This window comes from Siniperca chuatsi, linkage group LG18 (genome assembly GCF_020085105.1).
Source record: "Siniperca chuatsi isolate FFG_IHB_CAS linkage group LG18, ASM2008510v1, whole genome shotgun sequence".
Lineage (NCBI taxonomy): Eukaryota > Metazoa > Chordata > Actinopteri > Centrarchiformes > Sinipercidae > Siniperca > Siniperca chuatsi.
Genome location: NC_058059.1, coordinates 18,871,979 through 18,891,400, shown reverse-complemented (window position 1 = coordinate 18,891,400; position 19,422 = coordinate 18,871,979). Strand labels below are relative to the sequence as shown.

The window sequence follows — 19,422 nt, the reverse complement described above, 5'->3', positions numbered from 1 at the left end:
TATATTATATAATATATACGCCCCCCCAACACACACACACACACACACACAAAATATGAATAATTCATATTGGAACACAACTCTTCAGGTACCTCCAAATCTGGTCTTTCAATGAATTAACATGTATAAGAAATGTATATTCCCAGATATGACAGAAGATTTGTTTATTTGGTAACCAAGTCCACCTTAATTACATTCAAGAGTAGCATTATCATCACAGCATTGCATACTAAGATACTCTGATGTGATGTGAGATATAGATATGATATTCTACACTGATTAAGAACTGAAACTTGACAAAAAACTGACAGCAACAGTTTTGACAAAATAATTAATATACTCTAAGTAATTCAATAAAAGTTAGTAGTGAAACAAAGAAAATGATGGCCAGTAAAGCCACACTGTTTTGATGCATTATAACACATTAATAGAAAAATCACATTAAAAAGGCACACGCATACAACAATGGGACAATCTTGCATGCACACAGTCCCACGAGATAAAAGCAGCATCAAAGTTACAACTATATCACAGTTTCGTGGTAAGCACAATAGAATACCTGATATAACACCAGTCACACTGTATATAGAGCAATTATTGCTTTGATTATTGCTGTAGGAAAAGTGAACTATGTGCATTTATTCTCATAGATTGTTGAGGAGTATTCAAGCAGCATATGGACAGTATAATAAAGTCTCCATTTATACAAATTAAACACTTGCATTAAATCACCCACTTTTAAAGAGGTGCAATTTGCATAATCATAGATACTGCCACAGGGAAAAAATAGACATTTTACATAATCCTTCTGTCTTTTAATGGCAAACTTGTCAGTTCCCTGAAAGATCCACTTAATCACTGGCTATTAGAGGCAATCCTCTAAGAAACGTCCCATTAGTTTTCTGCCAGCAGTCATGCTATGGGAAATTTGCAGGCATCTGGGCTGAATATGCTTAACATTAAAAGTTGTAAAACTGTTTCAAGAGACTCTTTCAGTGTGAATCAGATTCTAACTACATGTTGAAACATAGTAGGGTTGCAACTACTGTTTAATAACTAATTAACTTTGTGTTATAGATTAGTAGTATAAAATGTCAGACAGTAGTGAAAAATGCCCAAGTTCTGATAGCTCAAGGTGACATCTTAAAATTGCTTTTCATCCGACCAAAACAAACAAAAAAAAAAATTAAATTTAAAATTATATAAAACAGAAAAAAGCCAAAAATATTCCAATTTAAAAAGCTGGAACCATTGAGTTGTTTGACTTTTTGCTTGAAAAATGACCTGAACTATGAATAGCAGATCAAATTTTGTCAATTTTCTGACATTAGACAAATCAATTAAACACTTTTTTTAAATTAGGTATTTCAGTTAGTTAGTTATTTTGCTGCTAAAACAATGGTTATATGTAACCTTGACATAAAAAACTTTTTTAGCCCAGTCATAACCTAGACCTCTTGATTTCTTTTGACCCTCAAATTTACCAAATCAATGCTTACTAGGATGTATTTATGATATGATACAGTATACACGAGTATTAGATGTCATTTGAATCTACTGTATCATCGTGTGGTTCGTATGATGGGTTGTACAAATAAACTTAACTTTTATCTGGTCCAGTATTGAGTACCAAAGCTTACTGTACATGTCACTTTCATTCTTTCTCTCACCTCACCTCTTACAAGACTCCCCACCATTTGTGCACAAGCAGGTCATCCCCATAGCCCGTATCAAGGAGGCGGTTGCCACATTCCTCCCAGCGACATATCTCACCCTTATCCACCAGCACAAACTTCCACTCCACATGGCTCTCTGCGGGCAGGCTGATCACCGTGGCCCAGTAGCTGTCCTTGGCCCTCTCTAGCGGGATGAATCCCTTCCAGTTTCCCAGCTCCTGCTGGTTTCCTGTGACAGCCACCGTCTGGTATGGCGACTGGGTGACATAATGGATGCGGAATGTCACGTTGACGTTCTGGGACATGGGCTGGACCGCCACAACCTTTTTGTTATTTTCCGTGTTTTCGTCAACAAGGGAGAGATTGCTGGTTTGTTTGACTTCAGCGGAAGGTGGGATATCTGTTGCATCGATACAAGTGGTGTCTGTTACAGCAGAGCTGTAGTGACACTCTGCAGTGGGAAGCTGGTTGTTTTTTGTGTGGTCTTGGGTAAAAGATGGGGCAGAAAAATTCATCCAGGGAAGGACTTGGTAATTACTATCTGTGATCCATTCGTTATTGTCCATAGTTGCCTCCATGATACTGATTTCAGTCTTTTCATAGTCCTCTTCTTTCTCCTTCTCTGCTTTGGTTTCCTCTTTCTTTTCAGCACTTACTCCTGCCTTCTTCTCTTTAATCTCTACGACCTCAACAACAGCTTTCACGTCTGTCTGCGTTTTCAGCTCATCAGTGAAGCTAGTAACTCTGGCTGTAATCTGTGCTGTAAACTGATCCATCGCTCTGTGGTAACTATTCTCAATCTCATGGCCAAAAATGTCCTCGTTGGCTGCAAATGATTCATAATTAGTCCAATCTGTGTGCTCACTGTGGGGTGGCTGGGAGCAACGTGATTGGTAAGGCCCAAACACCATACCTACTGTATCTTCATTAATGACAGATATCGCTACATCATCAGCAAAGAGGCTGTTTTGAGCTTCTGTCTGTCCCTCAGATTGTAGATCACAATCCATCACCGGAAGCATCATGTTTTCAACGGTCACGTCAAACTCATTACCAGCCTCTTGCAAATCAGGGCTAACAGCCATGCTTGAAATCCCACTCTCTTCACCAACACCAGAAGATGATATGTCATTATCCCTCAGCTCACTTTGCTCGAAAGAAGGCAAGTGAATTTGACATATGGGAGGGCTAATGTCTTCAGTCATGACAGGAGCAGCACCGGTGGTAACTTCAGAAAAATCCTTTTTCATTTGGTCACTTTGTTGGTCTTGGGAGGAACACAACATGTCAGGATGAGATATTTCTTCCGACATTAAAAGTGCAGTATGGCTAGCATTATCGCAAGCAGCTGCATCAGTAGCAGAATTAACCCTTGTCTCATCAAAAGTTTTATCATTTTCCACGCGGTCACTTTGTTGGTCTTGGCAAATGGATGTCAGGTGAGGGCAAGATATTTCTTCGAGTATTACAGAAGCAGTTACGTTTCCAACTATATCAGGAGCAGCAGCAATACTCGGCTTGTCAAACATGTCATTATTTATCATTTTGACACTGTGCTGGTCTTTGTAGCAAGACTGAACATGAGGGTCATACGCTTGGTCATTGCATTCTTCAGCCAACACCACAGTTGTGCCATTTTTGTTGTTTTCAAGCTGATTTTCTGTCTCATGTGATGGCATTTGAGGGCCAAGAACAGTAAAGTCAGTGTCTTCATCCAGAGATGGAGCTATTTTATCTTCTTTCTGTGGTTGTTGACAATCCGATGACAAGTCAGAGAAACCTGCTAAGCCTGAGATTTGAGCTTTTGCAACAGTGGTGATACCTGACAGACAGTTGTCATAATGATCGATCTTTACGGGGGCGCTCAAACAGGTCAGAGTAGGACTGGGTGCCACACTTGAACTGTCACGTTCTTCACTATAGGCAACAATGTTATCATTAGTCAGCATGTTCTCGTTCACTTGATAAGCACCATCGTGAAGAACACCGTCCTCTTGATTACATGTAAGACCACTTTCCGCCTTTTGTTCAATCTCTACTTCCTTCTCGTCAAACTGCGGCAAGTGGGCATCAACTTTGACAGCTGTAAGTTTGTTCAAGTGGTCTTCAACAATAACTTCTTCAATCACTTCACCAGCTAGACCACCATCTTCATCCCAATCACCATCCCGAATCTGTGGCGTCACCTTGTCCGTCACATGACCACACTGGTTCTGCTGTGTAGATGGCAGGTTTGTTTCTCGTTCAAATGTTGAGGACCACATCTCAACTTGCTGAGCAATTAGATGGTAGTCTACACACTCCTCTTCTGCCTTCTCACGCTCATTTTTCTTTTCTTCGTCTGGAGAAAGGTGATTATTGCCGGAATAACTACTGCAATCAGTACTATCTGGATTGTCTTCCTCAAACTCCTCATCTTTGCCATAACAGATGCAAGGGGCCGATACATCTCCGATATAAATGACAGGCTCTCCCGAGTTGGACTCCATGCTGTTTGTCTCCAGTATGGTTTTATTATCTTGTAGTCTGTCATCATCACCCTTTTCACCCATATCAGGGGTTTGTTCAAAGCACACTAGATTGTTCAAAGAACTCTTTAATTTTTTCTCCTCTTGTCTGGTTTTCTTGTCAGAAATGCCATTGTCTGTGGTCACATGCTCATCTTCCTGGCATTCTACTTTTAAAACCTAGACACATGAATAGAAAGACAATTCCTCAGGTCAAACTTTGTCAGACAGTAGATACAAATACATCCAAGACATAATATAAAGTACACACGTATATACCAGACAAACTGGCTGTGGCTGATCTCCTAGTCTGTGTTACTCTGAAACCACAGAGAGAATGAGGTCTAAGGGAAAAGGATATGTAGGTGAGAGAGAAATATTCCCATCGGGTTGGTGCTCCAAATCCTTAAATAAAGAGTTCAGACAAATTGGGAAATACACTTATTTGCTTTCTTGCCGAGAGTTAGATGAGAAGATCTACACCACTCTCATGTCTGTCTGCTAAATATGAAGCTACAGCCACGCCTCTGGTTAGCTTAGTTTAACATAGCAAAAAGACTGGAAACCAGGGGAAACAGCTAACCTGGCTCTGTCCAAAGGTAACAAAATCCACCTACCTGCACCTCTAATGTTCAATAATTAACACGTTACATGTCATTTGTAAAAACGACAAATTGTGGTTTTACGTGGGGCTATGTGCTTGACTATGTGCTGGACTATTTCTTGGACGGATGCCTTGAGTCTTGTTGTCACCCTGAGGTTGCAAATTGTTTTTTTTTTTTTTTTTACAAGGATTTAACAAAAAAGATATAACTTGTTTATTAGTGAGCTTCAAAGGTGTTGGTAGGTGGATTTTGTTATATTTGGACAGAGCCAGGCTATTTATTTCCCCCTGTTTCCTGTCTGTGTGCTGAGCTAAGCTAACCGTCTCCTGGCTGTAGCTTAATATTTATCAGACAGACGTGTGCTGCAATCTTCTGATCTAACTCTCCGCAAGAAGGCCAATAAGCATATTCCTAAAATGTCAAACTATTCCTTTAAAGCTGCATTCATTGATTTTTGGCCAACTGGGGGCAAAATAATCGAACAATAAGCTGACATACACAACCCTGAGATATTATCCCCTTTAAAAGTAGTTATGGTTAACATGTTAGCAAACAGTTGCCTATTTACACATCCAATAGTCATTGAGAAACATTAGCATTCATCCATAGTCGTTTCTGGCCACCTGATAAATGAAAGTCCAATATTACCTCCCCTAGCTATGTGAAAAATATCCAACTCTACCTGCTAAATGTTCCACTTTCTTCACCAGCTACTCGCTAACTTTGTCTGTTTGCCATTTGGTAGTGTACAGGGGGTTTATCAGAGCGAGACTGAACCATACAGTAAATGTGCCATAGAACCAAAACAACGAGCTGAAAGAGGCTTCAAAGCCAAAGAGCAACTTACGCAGTTGTATCATTTATTGTTAATATACTGTGGAGGGGCTTAAGCGTCATACCCAGTCACACACTAGTACTCAGCCAATCAATAGAAGAAAGGACTTCTGAATTTAGCGTGTTTGTCCATGCCTCTGAAATGGCATTTTAGCCTTTAATCGAACGGAACAGCTGCGATGGATGAAGTTTTAATTTCTCTGTAGCTTGCATATAACCTCACACAGAGACAAATGACTGCTTACCTTCTCTGCCTCCTCATGGTTCTCATCATTAATCCGCTCAGGCTCCTTCAAGCAGATATCATCATCATGGACCTCTCCTATCACATCCTCAATGCCACCCTGGTGGCAATCAACAGCAGCCTCCACCACCATTTCAGCTACAGTGTAAGTATCACTTTGCAGGCTCTGATTGGCCTCTTCTGCTAACGTTTCTGCTACTTTGTAAGAGTCCCGCACAACTGCCATGTCCTCTGTGTCACCTGAAGTGGTGTGCTTGTTGTCAGGTACTTGGATGTCACTCTTAGGAGGAGAATAAGGTGGAGGTTTCTTCTCAGCAGCAGCACGGCGGTGCCTGATTTTGAAATCACTCTGAATCCGATCATCATCCTCCTTCACATCTGACGAGCCTTCATCACTCACATCTATAACAAGATATAAGGAAAAAAGGTCCATATTATACAGTAAAATCACTTAAAATACTTAATATAGGCCTAATTTATAATATATTGAGTTTATTTTTTATTAATTTCTAGGATGTACTCATTTTTATTTATGTCTGACTTTATAACTTGAAAAGTAGAATAGATGAGAGGTCAGTGTTAATTAACCTACAGACATTTAATTAAAATTGTAAATTAATATTTGATGAGATGAGTATATTTACTGGTTTACAAAGGACAGACATAAAAAAAAACAGATAAGATAAACCTTTGTCTTAACCACCTTTGTACCTTTGTTAAATAGCAGGACAGCAGAAGATTTAATCACAGGATAAGTAATTGATGCAGTCAGCAACAGTAATTGGTTGTATGTCTTCTCCATTTAAGGCCTTATTTGACCTGGCAGAATCTCTTTTATACTATTTTTAGTCAATTTAATCTACTGTATATAGTATTATTAGCTAAATGTACTTAGAGTATCAAAGGTAAAAGAACTCAATATTCAGATGGCAAAAATGGCCCGTTAAGTGTTATTTTAGTATATTATATTACTGAATTATTATGAAGCATGCATGCATGTGTAAGCAGCATTTTGCTATTATATATTTTTTTAAATTTTAACTATTTTATTTACTGCTGGGTAGTTTAATCTGTAACAATGCATCATATTTTATGAGCTCATTAAATGTTTTGTTTGTAAAATCTTAATCTGGAAAGTAACCAGTAACTCCAGCTGTCAGAGAAATGTGGTAAAAGTAAAAAGTACAGTATTTGTTGTGCAGTACTAATATAAAGTAGCATGGAAGTACATGCAGCCTAGTTTTGTTCATGTAGGCTACTTAGTTACACTCCACTACTGCCAACACATTATTTGTAGCCTACTAGGCTACTATGATAATATCATCTATCCTTTAAATGTCTATTTGGATCAGTATGAGGTCAGCTTTTACTAATGGCCCAGAGTTAATAATGGCTTTATAGTACATTATGATGGTCTTTTTATATAGTGTCACTGTAACCTAACTCAGGCTAGATGCTAACATTATCTGCAGTACCCTGTCATACTTTTAAATGTATGGTGGCCTTATGGTATGGTATTTCCTACAGGACTATCATGTTTCTATAATATCCTCAGCACTATGGCAGGCTCTAAGCACCATCACCTAGGCTGCAGGCTATTTCTATAGTGGCTTGTGAAGCCCGACACCTGTAGACCGCCTTAGCCCACCGCCTGACAACGTTATTTGTGGATCTTTTTACCTGTTGACTCCACGGAGCTGTGCGTTTCCTCCGGGCTCCGCCGGATCACCGATGCGTCTCTCTCCGCCCCGGGGGTTTTGCTGTCACTGTCGGCGGCTGCGGCTGTGGCCTTCCTCCGCTTCCCCCGCACGTTCCGGTAGATGATGAAACCCGCCAGCACGGATAACATCGCTATTACAGCCAGAGCCACGGCGGGACCGTGCCGCCCTATCATGCAGAAGAGCGAGGCCAGATCCACGCGTCTCTCCACGGCCACGGTGTTGCCGTTTTTCAGCGGCATTGCGATCTGTTGTGAAAAGAACGAGCCCTTCTGTAATGCCTCTGTGTGCGCGCATGAAGGCCTGACTGATCCGACTGACGCTGCTGCAGGCTGTAGCTGCTGTCTTCCCTCCACGATTTCAAGTGTAGTGACCTCTTGTTGCTGCAGAGCTGCAAAGGGGTGCAGGTGCGAGCTGCTCATTGGCTGACTGGATCACGGGGACTCAGCATTCATTCATAAAGATGGCAAGGGACTTGTTTTTGCAGCCTATTTCACACAGACATGCACGCAACCATTCATCTTAGTAATGAATCACTTATCAGTGTGTAACATCCCACTGATAGGATTTAGTTCCGGTGCAGGCCCACTGTCCCAGAAGAAACCCCCGTTTGATAGGATTTGTCCCATCAAAGGCACACGTTCACCTCCACTCAGGATGTTTGTGACCACAGTTTGTCTGTGCTCCTACATGAGCAGAATATGTTATTTCAAAATCCGTACTCCCAAAATTTGGTGAAATAATACAACAAATTGTGTGTGTGTGTGTGTGTTTGTGTGTGAGTGCAGTTACAGTGAAATTACAATATTTCTCATGTTTTAGCGGCTGTGCCTAAAGCCTACACTTCAACAAACCTATCAAAAAAAAAATCTGGCACAGTGAAAGTCTCAATAGGGTTCGTAGGATATTTGTAAATGCTTGTTTCTATCAAGTTTGCAAAAATCACATCAGTCCATGCAGTGCTGGAAACCTAACAGGTCATTCCATGCTACACACATACAACATAGGAATACACTGAGAGGTCTTTCTCAAAAGATGTAAAATGTAAATTGTTTATACATGTTGATGGCATTCAATGAACACACATTTTGGACACTGGGAAGGCTTTTTCTTGAAACTGCATGCAGTTGAGAGCATCTTCTAAAATGTGAAGGCTGTTTGTTGGTCAGATTACATTGTAAAGCGAGCCTAAAACGCTGAAAGATTTGAGACTGTAAAGAAATCAAACAAAATTGATGATTTATTTTAATACCATTAACTCTCCATTTCCTCTCACTTTTGTTATTTGAACAACTAAATGCCTTTTGATCAATATATTCCAGTATACATGATAAAAAGCGCAGGCCAAGGATATTGACCTGAGTAAGATGATATGATTATAGATAAAAAAAACACATTCAAAAAAGGAAAATAAAATATAATAATAATCTTGTAGCTCCAATCTCCAAGGTGAGATCTGTCATTTTGAAATTTTCATGAACACAGGAACGATCCAGTGACGTCAGCACCCCTGAGTAACAGCTCCACCCAGTGGAGAGCTGTGGAAACGACTGGAAAGTTCCTGAAGACTCTGGAGCTCCTCCAGTTCGAATAGAAAAGCTGGGACAGTCCCACTGCTGAGACAGAAAGCAACACAAGCAACACAGAAGAGGACAGACACTTTAACAGTGTTTCATCTCACAGCAAGAGGACTCAACGCTAAACACGCAGAGGAGATGCTGTGCTCTCATGGACTCCAGTCTGCCCTCAGTCCATTCATGGACTTCTACTGGCCTGTACGCAGTCTGTGGCCAGAGGTCAGACCTCTGCTCTACCAGCAGGATCTGCTGCAGAGAAACCTACAGGAGCTCCGCAGCAGTCTGGAGCTGATGGACAAACTTCAACACGAGATCCTGGAGGAGACAGAGCCTTTCCAAAGCAGCGTGGCCCTGCAGCCGGTCTCCTACCAGCTGCAGGAAGAGGGAGAGCACTTTGGCCTGACCCTGGACACTCAAGGCTTTTCCCCAGAGGAGCTGTCTGTCAGGCAGGTGGGCAGGAAGCTGAGAGTCAGCGGGAAGACAGAGCAGAAGCAGGAGGACGGGAAAGGCTCCTACTTTTACAGACGCCAGGAGTTCAGACAGGAGTTAGATCTGCCGGAAGGCCTGAACCCTGAAGCCGTCACCTGCTACCTGGCTCCAGACGGGAAGCTCCGCATCCAGGCGGCCAAAGCTCCATGTGTGGAGGAGGCTGAGAGAGAGCTGACTATCAAGAGGAGCTCGGAGGAGAAAACACAGCAGAGTGTGTGTTCACACACAGAAGGCAGCAGCACAGAGACAGACAGCAGCACACAGCACAAACCTGAAAACATGGACTCATCTACATGTTGTTCAAACAATGTATAATGAATGTGTTTTATACAAGTGTTACTGTAAATGATGAACATATACGCTTTTGTATGTTAAAAGTTTACTATAATCAATAAATGTATCTAACTAAACTATGTTTTCCTTTCATTTTAAATCTGTAGCCAAAAACAATGTATAGTAAATGTGTTTTAGAAATGTTTATTATTGAACATAGTCAATAAATATATAAAAGTGAAACTTACTTCTCCTTCAGCTTATTTATATTCTTGGTCACAAAGAAAGTATATTTCTGTAGTTTTAAAAAACAAAACGTGCAATGACAGAAGGTCCACTTTATAATGGATGACTCTTCCAGAGAGGACATTTGAACAGGAGTCCATCACTTCAAAGTAAATGATCAATCAGCCTCACCGACATTTTGCTTGCAGAACTGTACAACTGTTTTTAATGAGGCTTTTATTTTGAAGAGCTACACAGTCTCCTGCTTGGACTTTTACAAGAGGGATGATATTTCCTTACAATCACAAAACATTCAATTTACTGGAATTATTGTTATGAAGGTTTTATTTACTGAAACAGATTTCTCAGGTGTTTGATCTCATCATTTCCCTTCATGCTATTTGTGCTTTAGATATTGGGTCAAGTTTTCACTGAAGCATTTTCTGAATTTGTTCATATCATATCCTGTGTAAGATGTGCTTAAAAACAACAACAACATGAATTTTAAATAAATACAAAGCAGAAAAATATCCAAGTATTCATGAAGATGAGGAGAAGTATGTTATTAAAAACTATGATTTGAGAGTTTCTGTGGTGCAGTCAACATTTATCAGGTATTCCTTTCTGTCAGGTTTCCACCACTTTGGACCTTCTCTTGTTTAAGTCACGACAGTTGAAGTTTGAATGTGATCACATCATTTGTCTCCTCCCAGTCAAATTAAGGCAGTATAATTCATTTATCCTCTCCATCTGCTGCCATCCACAAAACATAAGAAATAGGAATTTTAAACTGTCAGAAAATGTAAACAGTGACACACAACCTGTTAGTCTTTTCTTTAAACTTATGGACGGCGATTGCACACTGGAATTATTTTTTAAATAATTCAAGCATGAATGGAAATTAAAAAATGAAATATCTATAGATTTGAATATAGTCATTGAGGCACAAGTGAAAACACACATATACACCAGTAACAGTCGTCCTGATGTGTTGAGATAAGAAATGGTATGATGATATTTGTTGTTGTTGCACATTAAACAACTTTGATTTATTTTAATGTTAATTTGGCCTCAACATATATTGAGGAAAATTTCATAATTTGCTGTCTCTGGTCTTTCTTTGAACAACTGATTATGACAATAATTCTGCCTGCTAAATTTGCAAATTTAGCAAAAACTATAGTTAGAAAACTTCCTGATCAAACAGGAATGATCCAGTGACGTCAGCACCCCTGAGTAACAGCTCCACCCAGCGGAGAGCTGTGGAAACGACAGGAAAGTTCCTGAAGACTCTGGAGCTCCTCCAGTTCGAATAGAAAAGCTGGGACAGTCCCACTGCTGAGACAGAAAACAACACAAGCAACACAGAAGAGGACAGACACTTTAACAGTGTTTCATCTCACAGCAAGAGGACTTAACGCTAAACACGCAGAGGAGATGCTGTGCTCTCATGGACTCCAGTCTGTCCTCAGTCCATTCATGGACTTCTACTGGCCTGTACGCAGTCTGTGGCCAGAGGTCAGACCTCTGCTCTACCAGCAGGATCTGCTGCAGAGAAACCTACAGGAGCTCCGCAGCAGTCTGGAGCTGATGGACAAACTTCAACACGAGATCCTGGAGGAGACGGAGCCTTTCCAAAGCAGCGTGGCCCTGCAGCCGGTCTCCTACCAGCTGCAGGAAGAGGGAGAGCACTTTGGCCTGACCCTGGACACTCAAGGCTTTTCCCCAGAGGAGCTGTCTGTCAGGCAGGTGGGCAGGAAGCTGAGAGTCAGCGGGAAGACAGAGCAGAAGCAGGAGGACGGGAAAGGCTCCTACTTTTACAGACGCCAGGAGTTCAGACAGGAGTTAGATCTGCCGGAAGGCCTGAACCCTGAAGCCGTCACCTGCTACCTGGCTCCAGACGGGAAGCTGCGCATCCAGGCGGCCAAAGCTCCATGTGTGGAGGAGGCTGAGAGAGAGCTGACTATCAAGAGGAGCTCGGAGGAGAAAACACAGCAGAGTGTGTGTTCACACACAGAAGGCAGCAGCACAGAGACAGACAGCAGCACACAGCACAAACCTGAAAACATGGACTCATCTACATGTTGTTCGAACAATGTATAATAAATGTGTTTTATACAAGTGTTAAATGATGAACATATACGCTTTTGTATGTTAAAAGTTTACTATAATCAATAAATGTATCTAACAGGTAGACTATGTTTTCCTTTCATTTTAAATCTGTGGCCAAAAATCACAGAAGCACATTCAGTATGGGTTCAAATTGAACACAACATTAAGATATATTTATCTCGTGAGATAACCTGCTTTTAATTAGTAAGTTCAAGTGAAGTAAAAGTGAAATTTTCTTTTTCTTGACTTTTTCCTACAGGGGATTTTCTTCTAGACTTTCTAATGGGATTTCCCTTTCTTTATCCCTGAGTTAATTTCATTTTATCACTACAGTGCATTGCATATTGTCTCTTCACATGGTCTAAGCCTGGGAAAGAAAAAAATAAAGGAGAATTGAGGAGCCAGGGTGTAGTAGCCAAGTATCAGCCACTAGATGTCATATTTAGGCCGGTAATCAGCTATGATGATCATTGTCATCGAACTATAGAGTCACTCTGTCTATATACGCAATATGAATGGGAGGAATCATGATTTGTAATGACGATGATGATGAGGAGAACGTATACAACCTGTAGTTTAATAGTTTTCAATGTTAAGTGAAAAACATGCTTTTAATCATCGGTAAATAATAATAATGCTTGTGCTTTTTGTGACATCAGAGACTCGCATCTCTTGGGTAGCAGGTGTGTTACAGTTATAGATGTTTGAATTGTCAAAGTTCTCCCTCTTCAGGCCTCTAAAAGACTCAAATCAAACTATCTGAGATGCAACAATGACTCTTTGGTTGAGTAGAATGTCGAAATACAACTCAACTCTCCTGGGACCCTAATCACTCTTCATCACCACGTAAATCCCCCTCCTCCCCAAAAAAAAACATTGAAAACAATATTAGCCAAAGTACTAACATTGCACAGTGAAACAGCATTAATGACCACTCCCACCCATTATCCTTTTCTTTCTCTACGTTGTTTACAAGTGAGCTACAGTATTACCATGGGTGCTTGGTCTCTGCCTGGCTCCCGTCTGGCTGTCAGGGCTTTTCTTTCCCAAGAATAGATGAATTGTCCCGTAAACGTGGCAGCACAGGGGCGGAGGAGGAGAGAAACTACTTTAGACACTCACTCAGCTTTTGTTTGATTTTCTATTTGTGGAGCTGCTCTTTGTTTTCTTCAGGAAAGTGCTGACAGAATGTTTCTTCGCTGGATCTTTAAATATCAGAGGGTGCCCTTCTGTTCTCCTCGTCATTCCTCCAAGTCTCCCAGTTTGCTTTTGAATTCTCGCGTTCATCTTCTATCCTGTTATATACCTTTATCTCTTCTTGTCTTCAGTCTTCACCTCCCTCATACCAGTGCCACTTCCATCTTCTCCTTTCTTCTCATCTCCATCCTCTCCACTCCCTCTGTGACGGTTACGTTGGGCGTTGCCGTGACATCCCCTTTAGTCACTGCTTTCATCTCCTCACTTCTCCTGCAAGATGCTGAGTGCCGGCAACAGATGGGAGCATTTACTGACTCTTTTATTTATTCTTTCCTCCAGGCCCATTTCCCTCCCATCTCTTCCCCCCATCCCTTTATCATCCTTCTCCTTCTTTACTAAAAATCTTACTCCTTACTCTCTCTCTTTACCTTCCTCCCTTCCACACATTCACTCCTTCCACATTTTTCCCCTCCTAACCCTTCCACTCATTTCCCCGTCGTCTCAGACACTTAACTAACTCTTAATCAACAGGGTGTGTTTGAAGCAGACAAAAAGCCCCTGAGTCAGTCCTGTGTGTGTATATGTGTGTGTGTGTGTGTGTGTGTGTATGGCTGTCTGAATCTGTTTATGTTAAAAGTGATGTAGTACAAATGCAATATGGTGCCTTATCAAATGTGATGAAAAAGTGTGTATAGATTCAACAAGTAAAATCAGCATTGCACATTTTAAGGTTTCAGCTCGTCAAACACTCAACGTTTTTCTGGTAAAGTTGTGTTTTCCTGATTCGTGTACAAAGGCTGGATTGTACCTAAACTCCCTGGAAGCATGCAGGGAAACACACAACCTCTGACGCCAGTCCTTTCCTATTTGAAAACCAGCATCACACCTAATAAAACAGTCAGTATGGATGTGTTACAGACAGTGTTATATAAACAATAACAATGTTGTTGCATTATGGGAAATGTAGGATGCAGTGTTTTTGGAGCTTGACCCATAGAGACTAAAAGTCGGGATATCTCTGCCTCTTTTTTTAGTCTCTTGACTCTTGTTAGGCCCTCAACTTTATGGAAGTGCAATATTGAATCTAGTACCACAAACCAATCAAACAAAACAATCAAACAAAAAATATAAGAATATAATAAATAACAAATACATGAAAAATAAGATGGAGATAAAAAATCTCAGAAGAAATTAAAATTTTAAAATAGAAAAGAAAAAAAATGTTATGGGTCACATTTAAGAACTGTTGGTATGCTCAATAAACTTTTGACTTTTCTTTCCGTAGATGTATAGGTGTATGTGTCAGCCTGAAAGAAGACTATTATATGAGGCTGGTACCATGCTCTGCACGTATCAGAGATGGTGGCTGAAGCTACTTTTACTATTTAACTATCAATCTACAGCTGGTCGAGTGATGTCTCAGTCCATCTGGCTGGGAGCTAAGGACTTAATTTCATTGTATTTTTCAAATGATGGGTATCTCATTTCAGCACAGCATCCTCAGGAATTACGTCCACGTTGGACAATTCTGAACCTCAAGATTTATGTCCACTGCCAATGTTCAGTGCCAATGCAAGAATGTGATGTGTTCTTTACTGGAAGTAGTGAGGCGGAAAGGACATTCTATCTTTCACTAACATTAATCAAGTGTCTTTGTTGTTTGTTATCAATATCAATTATTGAGCATCCTCAGCAGAAAAACGACCTATGTTTACATTTTGCTATGTTTTACACTTTATGTGGCCGTCCATTATGACATTATGACATTATTTTAGTGCACAAAGTGTCTGACTTTACACAGAGTTAATGTTGTTTTCTTTTAACCATCACCACGATCTTTACCTAACTTATCTAAGTTTTTATTTTTCCTTTTTATAATGGTCCTATACATTTTGGAAGGCACTTAGAAATGAGTTTGTCCTGCCAATAGGTGCCAGATCACAAAACATTCATATGGGTTTTCTGGAAGGAATTGACAAAACAGCATATTTTGTTGCTTAGTTTGGAAGACTTATCTACAATTTGCTTTAAAATATTCTATACACAGAGCCCTGGATATTTTTAATATAAAGCAGATAAAGTGAAAATTGTGATACCGCTGTATGAGGCCTGTACTATTAGTGACACCATCATGCATCAGCAATATGAAGCTTCATTGTGTTATTTTTGACTCTCAGTAACGGCACACATGAAAAGAAAAACTTTGGAGTTGTATAACTGATGTGTTTATTCAGTGTCTGTGCCCTTTTGGAGTAACATTACAGCAGGTACATGACAAGTTTTCCTCTGTTACTTATTGTGGGAACGTGTAATATGCAGCGAAAAGGTCAAATATTTTTTATAAATTGTGCTCACATAGAGCGGCTTCTGTAGCATGCGCACACACACATGCACATACTTACACATATTTCCTGAGTTACTTTGAGGGTTTCTGATATTTGAACAGATGTGGGCAGACTGAGCGTGCCTGGATTCCCCCCTGACCTGAACGTGCACTTCCTGTGCCGAAAGCTAACACCCAGAGAGAACAATCGTAGTCTGTACCCTCTGGACAAATGCACGCACACACACACTGTGTGCGAAGGGGTCAGCGTGCACACATAAAACACATGCTCACTTTTAGGAATGGACACACACCCTCACAAAGCAGTTAGTGTGTGTTGTTTTCTAATGAGGTGGAAGTGAGAGTGACCTAGTGTTACACTGTTTTCAAGACATCTCCACCTCATGCGTTTCAGTGTATGTGTACACACAAATTTAATTAACTTCTTTCAGCCTCTGTGATGCGTAATATGTCACACTGGGATACTCAAATAAGATATATTTTGAAAGGTTGAACGTGTGTGTGTGTGTGTGTGTGTGTGTTACATCAAATGAAATGTGGCAATACGTTCCAGTTCTCAGCTGGGAGATCCTGAGTACTCTGTATAAATCTGAGACATCAAGAAAATAAAAGCTGAGATGGATAGCTGAAGTCAAAGTGAGAAGTAGAGAAGAAATATGAACTACATGGAAAAAACAGAGGGAGAATGCGTAAAGAGAAATGTGTGTCATAAATTAAGATTAAATACACTGTTAAAGAGACAAAGCAAGACAAGTGAATTTGAAATAAAGAAAGACAAATTAAATCAAAGGAAATAAATGAATTAGATAAACAGCACAGAGACAGTAAAACTCAGAGATGAGGAAAGAAATACACAAAAACAGCGGAAGAAAAAACAACAGCCTAAGGGTTCATGGACTGTACGCTGAATTTGTGCCAGCAAGGCAGAATGGAAAACTAGAGCCAGTTTGGATAAGTACTACAGGGAGAGGAGCAGATTATCAACACACACACACACACACACACACACACACACACACACAAAGATACTAACATCAAAATGAAAATACTCTACTACTTAAAAACAGAAGAAGATCTGAATAACTACCCATCAGGCATAAAAAAATTATTTTAATTTAAAAATAGTAAGAAACAGTCATTTCCAATTTGGTTTCACTGGTAAAAGTTTGGCAAGTTAGCAAAGGACAACTACACAACACAAGCAATAAAATGTAGAGTTATTACACCGAAGTTCTAGTGAAATTCAAACACATAAATCACTTTAAATTTGAAATTGATCAGCTCGAGGCTTGCCACAAATGGCAATCCAGGGGCCATCTCTAGCCAAACATTTTCTTTAACCTTGTAGCAGGGGGATCAGCTTTGTGTCTGAAAGCTATAACAAGGTCATAAAGATTTACATTAGCTGTTCTCATGAGCAAATGTCTTTTCCAAGAAAAATCTTTTCACACACAGAAAGTGAAAATCTTTCCAGCAGTAGCATCTGTGTTTTCTTTGGAGTAAAAGAAAAGAAGAACTGGGCAGCAAAAGCCTTCACAATGAAATGCACAACAAGAGTGAGGCCAGTAGAGGTTTTTAGCCACGCTAGCGCCCTAGCTCTAGGGATGACAATGTCGGTCAGTTGGTTAGTCCACCACTTTGGTCCAGACTGAAATATTTCAACTGTTGCATGGATTGCCATAAAATTTGGTACAGACATTCATGGTCCCCGGATGATGAATTGTAATGACATCATCAGTTCAAAACTTTATGCTGTCCAGTACTTTAGTTTATGAGCAAATACCTGCAGTCTTAGTCTTGTTAAAGAATCACCACCAACTCCTTACTGGCCACACTAGATGCCAAACAGCACAACAAATAATTAAACTAATGGATTACCAAATGAACTAATTGGTGTTTCATATAAAGCATATCTTCATTCTCTCAGCACCAAGGCTAAACATCTTAAAACTGACTTTACTGTACAATGTGGTTACATGAACTGATGAGCATTTATACATCGGCCTACAACTTTAGGGATAAAGCTGAAATTCACACATTTTTTCTTATTGTTATCATATCCCATTAAAAAAAACAAAAACAATGAAATTAACCAAATTTGTCCCAAAAATATTAAAATTACAATTAACACAGGGTATTACTATAGTTTATTTTGAGTCAATCCCACATATACCATCCTGCTGCTAAATACTCACTATATGGGGCTTTATGAAATAATGTCACCACTTTTCCAACCCTGAGTGTGCCATAGTCATTTTGTTTTCAATTCTGCCATGTGATTGTGCCTCTCTGAACTAGCAGCGTGCTTTAATACTGCAGAGATTCTATCATAAGTCACACTAATACCAAAACATTTAGTATTTTTTTTCTGTACTGCAGATAACACAGAAATCAATTAATTTCAATGGAATCACTGCAATCAGCAGAGTTGTGCCGTTGAACATTGCAATCCCTCTTGAGGGAATGGAGAGCCGGAGAGTACAAAATGAAGGACGCTATCATATTAGCTGTGTCGCACCATTCAATTTTATGAGATTTTAAGAGATACAGCATGGTTTGCAGTCAGTCGTGAGACAGAGTCAAAATACAGTACGTCTCTTGAAAAAATAGGGTTACTTTAATGTCTGGTTGGCAACTGAGCTTGCTAGTTTGCTAACTGGCAGTTTAACAGCCAGCTAGCAAGCTTGGCAGGCTATTGTGAATGGCTGGCGCTAGCATGTTATTGGCTAGTTAGCATGTCACCGGTTAGCTTGCCAGCCACAGAAGCTCCCAAGCAGTAACTACAGTATGTCACCCTCCAGCACCACCATGAGGATACGCAAATTCATTTCCGTGTGCCACTTTCTTGTGTTACCTGTCATTGGTTTGTGTCCATTTTAGAGCACCAGCATTATTTGTAAAAATGATTTGAACAAATCTCAAAAGTGATCAAAAAAGCAACAAAAGGAATCAAATAAATTAAAGAACAATGATTTTGTTCTTTAATTTATTTGATCAAATTAAAGTGAGATTCTTCAGTTGTGATTTACCAGTCTCAGATGACTTGTGCTGACAAACGTTCTTCCACAACCACTGTAGTGAAGTCCAAAAAAACACTATAAAACGATGCAGTGTACAGCACAGTTGACACAGACAGCTATGTTAATGACATTAACAGAGTGCAAGAGAAAACCTGATTTACACAGACAATGTCAGTGTGTGTGTGTGTGCGCGCACACATGAGACTATGAAAGACAGACCATCATGACATCACTGTTTCCACAGGAAATCATGTTTCCAAAACCCTGGTTTTCCACTCTGTAGCCTACCTCATACACAACTCACTTCTCTCTCTGTGTCTCTCTGTCCCACACATGATACTGCATAGTGGCAGCAGTGAACTAAATCAGTTTAATTATGTCTTCCAGTATTGTTGTTCCCACCAGCAGAAAAGGGTGAAGTCGTATCGTTTTTCCGTGTATGGCTGATGATTTAAAGGAAAGTTACAGTTTATTACAAGTTGGATCTTATTTTCATTGTCCACCATTACAATCGGTTATGGTAACATTGTACTCACAAAAGTAAACGCTGAGATCTGGGAAAACATGAACCCTGTTGAATGAAACTGTCCCTTTATGGTAC

At 40.1% G+C, this 19,422-nt stretch overlaps 2 protein-coding genes and 1 pseudogene across 2 annotated transcripts; 2 read left to right on the top strand and 1 right to left on the bottom strand.

Moving 5' to 3' along the window:
- Positions 1 to 147: 147 nt before the first annotated feature.
- On the bottom strand, positions 148 to 8,082 carry stbd1 (starch binding domain 1). The gene is made up of 3 exons (XM_044174337.1): positions 7,547 to 8,082; positions 5,868 to 6,268; positions 148 to 4,363 (listed from the first exon to the last, which is right to left on the bottom strand). Exons 1-3 carry the CDS (start codon positions 8,004 to 8,006, stop codon positions 1,679 to 1,681), a joined length of 3,546 nt encoding a protein of 1,181 aa, XP_044030272.1. The 5' UTR covers positions 8,007 to 8,082; the 3' UTR covers positions 148 to 1,678.
- A 141-nt stretch (positions 8,083 to 8,223) lies between these two features.
- LOC122865635 (heat shock protein 30-like) lies at positions 8,224 to 10,094 on the top strand. The gene has a single exon (XM_044174339.1). The coding sequence runs from the start codon at positions 9,300 to 9,302 to the stop codon at positions 9,963 to 9,965; it is 666 nt and encodes a 221-aa protein (XP_044030274.1). The 5' UTR covers positions 8,224 to 9,299; the 3' UTR covers positions 9,966 to 10,094.
- A 1,489-nt stretch (positions 10,095 to 11,583) lies between these two features.
- On the top strand, positions 11,584 to 12,357 carry LOC122865636 (annotated as a pseudogene).
- Positions 12,358 to 19,422: the final 7,065 nt, after the last annotated feature.

Bases quoted from the DNA above. Each gene is read 5' to 3' on its own strand.
- stbd1 (XM_044174337.1), bottom strand. From the start codon at position 8,006: ATGAGCAGCTCGCACCTGCACCCCTTTGCAGCTCTGCAGCAACAAGAG. The intron at 6,269-7,546 runs GTAAAAAGATCC...ATCTTGTTATAG, and splicing joins CAGCTCCGTGGAGTCAACAG to ATGTGAGTGATGAAGGCTCG. The intron at 4,364-5,867 runs GTAAGCAGTCAT...TCATGTGTCTAG, and splicing joins ACCATGAGGAGGCAGAGAAG to GTTTTAAAAGTAGAATGCCA.
- LOC122865635 (XM_044174339.1), top strand. From the start codon at position 9,300: ATGCTGTGCTCTCATGGACTCCAGTCTGCCCTCAGTCCATTCATGGAC.